This window comes from Carya illinoinensis, chromosome 2, assembly GCF_018687715.1.
Source record: "Carya illinoinensis cultivar Pawnee chromosome 2, C.illinoinensisPawnee_v1, whole genome shotgun sequence".
NCBI lineage: Eukaryota > Viridiplantae > Streptophyta > Magnoliopsida > Fagales > Juglandaceae > Carya > Carya illinoinensis.
This window is the reverse complement of record NC_056753.1, coordinates 34,402,518-34,410,681: the sequence shown is the minus strand read 5'-3', so window position 1 is coordinate 34,410,681 and position 8,164 is coordinate 34,402,518. Positions and strand designations below refer to the sequence as shown.

The following is an 8,164-nucleotide window of genomic DNA, read 5'->3' as shown; positions in this document are numbered from 1 at the left end:
TATTTTTAAAATTTAATAAATATTTAATTAAAATTATCTAAATATTATTTATAAAATATTTTGTTAATCATATCTGTTGACCATTTCCTAATTAATCCAATCATATCTGTATTTGGTTTTCTAATTAATCGTATCTGTTGACCATTTCCAAATTAATCCAATCATATCTGTATTAGGTTTCCTAATTAATCGTATCTGTTGACCATTTCCTATTTAATCCAATCATATCTGTATTTGGTTTCCTAATTAATCATATCTGTTGACCATTTCCTAATTAATCCAATCATATCTGTATTTGGTTTCCTGCAAGCTGTCAAATCTCACCAAACTCATGACGTTCAACACCAGAATAATTACAAGCAAAGGGACAAGGAGAATTTGGATCATTAAATAACTATTTGTCCGATTATATATTTAATAAGAGATATACCACTACGAGCTGTGCTAGGCTGCTGACCGCGGCACGCCCAGCACATTTATGCTTTTTTACTTTTATATTTTTTAATTTTTTAAATATTTTTAAAAAAATATAAAAAATAAATCAATACATTAAAAATTATTCCCTTAATTATTAAGTAATTTTTATTTTTATTTTTTTACTAAACGATCAACTGGAGCGATAAGAAGTGAGGGGCATGATAGATTTATTCATGTCACTATTTACCCCACACTATACACCAATTTATTTTTTTAAAATGTCAACTCACGTCACTAAGGGAGGTAATATGTTACACGACCCGTTAACTCAATATGAATACGATACAATAATAGCGGATTAGTGTTTAATTTTAAAGAATTTGGGTCAAAACGGATTGATCCGTTAAGACACAATTACTTAACGGATTGATAACGAATCAAATCATTATGACACGTTAAGAAAGTTAAAGTTACAATTATACCCTTATATCTAAAAGTAAAATTGTTAGAATTTCAATTTTGATATTTTTATTATTTGGATTGTAATTTTAGATTTGTAGTTAGCTTTATAATTTTTATAATATCGTGATTTTAAAATTTATATAAAATTATACTAAATTTAATCAGGTCAAATTGGTTAATTTAGGATTTATTCAACCCATTTATATGAACAGTTTGAAACGAGTCGTATTGTGTCGTTTTAATCTATTTCGTAATATTTATTAATGGGTCAAAACGGATTGACACGACATGACCTGTTATGTTAATGAGTTGTGTTAAGATTTGAGATTTTGACACGATAAACTTAACAGATCGGATTAGGATTGATCTATATAATATAATATAGATACTTTGACATGACCCGTCAACACAATTTGACACCCCTAATCGTCACCTAATTTATCTCTCTCGTCTACTTATCTCTTCTTAATTTATCTTTCTCTTCAACTCCTTTCTCTCTCTAAAAGCTCTATCTCAGCAAGCTCTCTCTCTCTTCAACCTCGCTCTCTCTCTCTCTCTCTCTCTCTCTCCTTCAAAATCATTTTACTTTTTGTCTCTCGCTTTTCTCCTACTTCCACTTCTTTCTCCTCAAACTATAAATCGTTCTTACTCTTTTTTTACGTCAATGATTTGGTCTGACTATCACTTAAGGTGTAAGGTGTGAAGTATAAACTGAGTTAAGGCGTAGATCAAGCAGAGAGAAATGGAAGGAGAGAAAGGTAGAGTATGCGTGACAGGAGGTACAGGATACATAGGATCATGGCTGATCATGAGGCTTCTTGAGCGTGGTTACAGTGTCCAAACTACTATGAGATCCAACCCAGGTAAAGCCACTTCTTCCCAGATCACACAGGCACGTTTCATGAGATCAAAGCGGGTTTCTTCGGAAAGTTAATTATAAATTTATATGTGAATGATGGTTAATTTGCTCCGGTTGAATTATTTTCCAAACTCAGTGCAAGTTTGTGAGTACGCCATAAAATATATATAATCTATAGTTTTAAGATTTATAATTTATAACTTAAGTGATAAGTTTTAATATTAAAATATTATTTATGTCAACGTTATTTGGACTAATTGGCAACAGCTTGATTTTCCTTTAGAAGAATCAATGATCGAATCCCCCTCCTATGTATAAAAAAAATATTATTTATTGTTTAATAATTATATATTTAAAATATTTTCAAATATATTATATTTGTTTATAAAAAAAATTAAAAAAGTACTTTTTAAAATAGATATAACAATTATTTGGTTTTTTTATAAATTATGATCATATTCTTGAATATTCTTGAAAGTTTAAAAGTTATAATTATTTTAGAGTTGTATGGATATTTTGTTTATTGATAATTTTTTAAAATTCAAATTATGTTTCACATTATTCAAAAAAACACATAAGAAAAATGTCAAAATGATATTTTAATACTTTTTAGTTCATTTGAAATTGAAAAGCACTTTAATATATAACACTAAAATAATTTTTTTTATTAAACAAGTTTTAAGGCTATTTAAACACTCTTTACAACTATTAGCGAAATACAAAAACTGCCCTTAGTTATCACAGATGAATTTGATATTATAATTTATTCGCTTAAATATGTGGACCAGGGCACACGAAAGATATTGGCTTCCTCACTGGTTTACCAGGAGCATCAGAAAAGCTCCAGATCTTCAATGCAGATCTCAGCATTCCAGAGAGTTTTAGTGCAGCCATTGAAGGATGCAGTGGCGTCTTCCACGTTGCTACTCCGATTGATTTCGAAGACAAAGAACCTGAAGAGATTGTGACCAAAAGATCAATCGATGGAGCATTAGGCATCTTAAATGCATGCTTGAATTCTCAGACTGTGAAACGAGTCATATATACTTCAAGTTCAGCAGCTGTTTTGTACAGTGGCGAGGACGTTGATGATGAAGCAGATGAGAGCGTTTGGAGTGACGTAGATTTTATCAAAGCGCTAAAGATATATGGAGGTTCGTATGCGATTTCTAAGACATTAACTGAAAGGGCAGTTCTTGAATTTGGAGAAAAACATGGGTTGGAGTTGGATATCGTAACAATAATCCCTTCCCTTGTTATTGGACCATTCATTTGCCCCAAGTTGCCTAGCTCCATTAGCGTAGCATTGGCTATGATCCTAGGTATGTATTTTTCTTTTGCCGCAAAACATCATGCAATACATGATTTAAGATAATAAAATTATCATTATTATTTAAATTATCGTTATTATTTACCACCTGATCAAGTTTTGCGAGTTTCCTTTTTTTTTATGTGATGTCTTTGCGGCTAAAATGTTTCTTTAAAATTTATAATACAAAATCTCTGCGTATTACTCTGATATTGCAATAAAAAGGGATTTGGGGTATTTCATATACTCAAATCCTTATATTTGTAAAGAATTGTTGTTCTCTAATTGCACCAAAACGAACTAATTTCAATTTCATATCTTTGCAGGTAACGAGGATGCATATAGTTTTCTTGCCCTTATTGCATCTTCAATGGTGCATGTAGATGACTTGGCCAGAGCACATATTTTTCTCCTTGAATATCCTAATGCGAAAGGAAGGTACATTTGTTCGTCAGATGGCATGTCAATTCAACAAATGTCTGAGTTTCTTGCTCACAATTACCCAGAATTTCAAATACCAACACCAGAGTGAGTGCCATTATCTTTCTTCATATCGTTTAGAAACTCAAATTCTACTTTCCATCGACCTCAAAGTTAACTAATTGTGTTTTTTTTTTTTTTTGTTCTTTTTATTTTGTGCAGTTCAATGAAGAAATATGAAGGTTTTAAAACACCAGGGCTTTTATCAAAGAAGCTTTTAGATTCTGGGTTCAGATATAAATATAGTTTCAAGGAAATGTTCGACGAAGCAGTTCAATGCTGTCGAGAAAAAGGTTATCTTCAGTTCAATGGTTAATGAATTATAGATTCTACCACTAGTTTGTCAAATAAATATAAGGAGCACGGTATCCTGGACGTGATATATATGCCCCTTATCCCCCCTCTAGATTTGTGTGTCTTTGCATTTGAATGTTGCTTCAATGGCTTTATCGTCTATTGAGTTGATCAATCAATGGTAAGTCATTAGTACTCGAGTAAACAGTAATTTATTTTGCCTGTCTGTAGCTTTATGAAATTGGCTGTGTATATATCATCGCTCAAAGTTAGCGATAAATACTTGATTTATAAATTAGGAAAAGATTACGTGGTTTGCCAACTCATTAAACCACAGTCGTTTATAGTAGATATATACTATAAACGACAGTTGCTCATCTTAAGAACTGCAGGTGGTAATGGCTGCCGGCCAATACTCCCCTCCTTGGCCTAATTAATGCGAGTCGCCTCTTTCTATTTTGTCATATATCATAGGGAATTATACTTCTGTGAATGTATTCTCGCCTCCACTCCAATCTTGCTAATGATGATATGCCCATCCCAGCAATACTTTCCACCATTATAAGGTGAAAGAGTTGTGGAGAAGTAACCTCCCAACACCGTTTGATGTGCCAATATTGTTGCTCATGTATTTCCTTGTGTTTTTCCCATTGTTTTTAAATATAATTTCTTAGATCTCAGCATAATGTGTTACATTTAAATCAAGGTTTAATTAATGATTTTGATAGTTTTGAGGACCAAATGATTGTAGAGAGAATGTTATATATGAAGAACTGCAATATTATTTTCTAATAATTAAAAGAGAAATTTTGCAAGCGACTGGATTTTGCAGTGTCGATGGCTGTTGCCTTTTTATATTGGATATAATTTTAAGATGTGCAAGTTTCACGTCATAAAAAAATAAAGTCTATTATTAAAATATTTTTTTATGCGAGTCTCTAATTTGTCTATTTTTTTTTTTTAAAAAAGACGTGCATATTCTAAAAATACAATTATTTTCTCATTACCCAGTCACGACTTTTTTAATAAGGAGTCATTGTCAAAAGCTCACGCACTCACGACTAATTCTACATGCGAAGAATTTTCGTTTAGGAGAAGGTAGGCAACGTTGGAAAAGTCTGAACCCATAAGGATGGTTTTGTAGGAATGGGACAAGTAGAATTTGGACCATTAGTAGAATTATAAACTATTTGTGTGCTTATGTATTTCAATATTTCATAAACGATTTCATAAACGCAGAGGTCAAGCAGAGAGAGGGAGATGGAAGGAGAGAAAGGGAGAGTATGCGTGACAGGAGGTACGGGATACATAGGATCATGGCTGATCATGAGGCTTCTTGAGCGTGGTTACAGTGTCCGAACGACTATGAGATCCAACCCAGGTAAAGCCACTTCTTCCCAGATCACACAGGCATTTTGTTTCGTGAGATCAAAGCGGGTTTCTTTGGATAATTATAAATTTATATGTGAATGATGGTTAATTTGCTCCGTTTGAATTATTTTTCAGACTTAGTGCAGATTTATAATTACCGTAAAAAATATAACTTCTAGTTTTAAAGTTTATAATTTATAACTTAAATGATAAGTTTAATTATTAAAATATTATTTATGCCAAGGTCATTTGGATCAATTGGCAGCACCTTGAGTTCTTACTAGAAGAGCTAATGATCAAATCGCTCTCCCATGTATAAAAAATTAATGTTATTTATTGTTTAATAATTATATATTTAAAATATTTTTAAATATATTATATTTGTTTAGAAATAAATTAAAAAATGCTTTCTAAAATAGATATGACCATTATTTGATTTTTTTTCTTTTACAAATTATGATTATATTCTTAAAAATTTAAAAGTTATAATTATTTGAAAATTGTATTGATATTTTGCCTATTAATAATTTTTTAAAATTCAAATTATGTTCCACATTATTCAGAAAACACATATAAAGAAAAATATCTAAGTAATATTTCTATACTTTTTAGTTTATTTAAAATTGAAAAGTATTTTAATATCTAATATCAAACAACTTTATTTTTTTATTAAAATTTTTTTAAAATTATTTAAACAAATTTTAAAACTATTAGCGAAACCCAAGCAACCCTTAGTTTATCACAAACGAATTTGATATCATAATTTCTTCCCTTGAATACGTGGACCAGGGCACACAAAAGACATTGGCTTCCTCACTGCTCTACCAGGAGCATCAGAAAAGCTCCAGATCTTCAATGCAGATCTCAGCATTCCAGAGAGTTTTGCTGCAGCCATTGAAGGATGCATTGGTGTCTTCCACGTTGCTACTCCGGTTGATTTTGAAGACAAAGAGCCTGAAGAGGTTGTGACCAAAAGATCGATCGATGGAGCATTAGGCATCTTAAATGCATGCCTGACTTCTCAGACTGTGAAACGAGTCGTATATACTTCAAGTGCAGCAGCTGTTTTGTACAGTGGCAAGGACGTTGATGATGAAGCAGATGAGAGCGTTTGGAGTGATGCAGATTTTATCAAAGCGCTAAAGACACACAGAGCTTCGTATGCACTTTCCAAAACATTAACTGAAAAGGCAGTTCTTGAATTTGGAGAAAAACATGGGTTGGAGTTGGATGTTGTAACAATAATCCCTTCCCTTGTTATTGGACCATTCATTTGCCCCAAGTTGCCCAGCTCCGTTAGCGTAGGATTGGCTATGATCCTTGGTATGTATTTTTTCTTTCGCTGCAAAACACCATGCAATACATGATTTAAGATAATAAAATTATCATTATTCTTTACGACATGATCAAGTTTTGCGAGTTTCCCTTTTTTTTCTTTTTTAATGTGATGTCTCCGCGGCTAAAATGTTTCTCTAAAATTTATAATACAACATCTCTACATATTACTCTGATACTGCAATAAAAAGGGATTTGGGGTAATTTAAAGGCTTGCATATGCTCAAATCCTTATATTTGTACATAATTGTTGTTCTCCAATTCCACCAAAACGAACTAATTTCAATTTCATATCTCTGCAGGTAATGAGGATGCATATAGTTTTCTTGCCCTTGCTGCATCTTCAATGGTGCATGTAGATGACTTGGCCAGAGCACATATTTTTCTCCTTGAATATCCTAATGCGAAAGGAAGGTACATTTGTTCGTCAGATGGCATGACAATTCAACAGATGTCTAAATTTCTTGCTGTCAATTACCCAGAATTTCAAATACCAACACCAGAGTGAGTGTCTTATCTTTCTCCGTATTGTTTAGAAACTCAAATGCTACTTTTCATCGACCTCAAAGTTATCTGCTTGTTTTTTTTTTGTTCTTTCCTTTGTGTAGTTCAATGAAGAAATATGGAGGTTTTAAAACGCAAGGGCTTTCATCAAAAAAGTTTTTAGATTCTGGGTTCAAATATAAATATGGTTTCAAGGAAATGTTCGACGGAACAGTTCAATGCTGTCGAGAAAGGGTTATCTTTAGTTCAATGGTTAATGAATTATAGATTCTACCACTAGTTTGTCAAATAAATATAAGGAGCACGGTATCCTGGACATGATATATATGCCCCTTATCCCCCCTCTAGATTTGTGTCTTTGCATTTGAATGTTAGCTCAATGGCTTTATCGTCTATTGAGTTGGTCAGTCAATGGTAAGTCATTAGTACTCGAGTAATTAGTAATTTATTTTGCCTACCTGTCTGTGGCCTTGTGAAATCGACGGTATATGTATCATCCCTCAGAGTCAGAGATAAATGCTTGATTTATAAATTAGTGAAAGATTACGTGGTTTTCTAACTCGTTAAACCATAGTCGTTTATAGTAGATATATACTATAAACGGCAGTTGCTCATCTTAAGAACTGTAGGCGGTAATGGCTGCTGGCCAATACTCCCCTCCTTGGCCTAATTAATGCCAGTCGCCTCTTTCCATTTTGTCAAATTTCATAGGGAACTATAGTCTTGTGAATGTATTTCTCACCTCCACTCTAATTGCGCTAATGATGATATGCCCATCCCAGCAATACGTTCCGCCATAGGGTGAAAGAGTTATGGAGAAGTAATCCGCCAACACCGTTTGATCAGCAAGTTCTGTGCCAATATTGTTGTTCGTGAATTTCCTTGTGGTTTTCCCATTGTTTTTAAATATAATTTCTTAGATCTCAGCATAATATGTTACATTTAAACCAAGGTTTAATTAATGATTTTTATAGTTTGAGGACCACATGATTGTAGAGAGAATATTATATTTGAAGAACTGCAATATTATTTTCTAATAATTAAAAGAGAAATTTTGCGAGTGACTGGATTTTACTTATGGTTGTTGCCTCTTTTTGCTGGATATAATTTTAAGATATGTAAGTTTCACGTTA

At 32.4% G+C, this 8,164-nt stretch overlaps 1 protein-coding gene across 4 annotated transcripts; it reads left to right on the top strand.

The window, feature by feature from the left end:
- Nucleotides 1–1,371: 1,371 nt before the first annotated feature.
- LOC122301237 (vestitone reductase-like) lies at nt 1,372–8,026 on the top strand. Of its 4 annotated transcripts, none has more exons than XM_043112447.1 (4): nt 1,372–1,742; nt 2,527–3,060; nt 3,374–3,575; nt 3,690–4,143. In XM_043112447.1, the coding sequence occupies exons 1-4, from the start codon at nt 1,622–1,624 to the stop codon at nt 3,841–3,843; spliced, it is 1,011 nt and encodes a 336-aa protein (XP_042968381.1). In that variant the 5' UTR covers nt 1,372–1,621; the 3' UTR covers nt 3,844–4,143. The 4 variants fall into 4 exon arrangements, with proteins under 4 accessions (XP_042968381.1, XP_042968380.1, XP_042968382.1 ...); XM_043112446.1 differs by lacking the exons at nt 2,527–3,060; nt 3,374–3,575; nt 3,690–4,143 and adding exons at nt 5,982–6,515; nt 6,830–7,031; nt 7,136–7,590 and having other exon boundaries at nt 1,389–1,742; XM_043112448.1 differs by lacking the exons at nt 1,372–1,742; nt 2,527–3,060; nt 3,374–3,575; nt 3,690–4,143 and adding exons at nt 4,982–5,202; nt 5,982–6,515; nt 6,830–7,031; nt 7,814–8,026.
- The last annotated feature ends 138 nt before the right edge of the window (nt 8,027–8,164 follow it).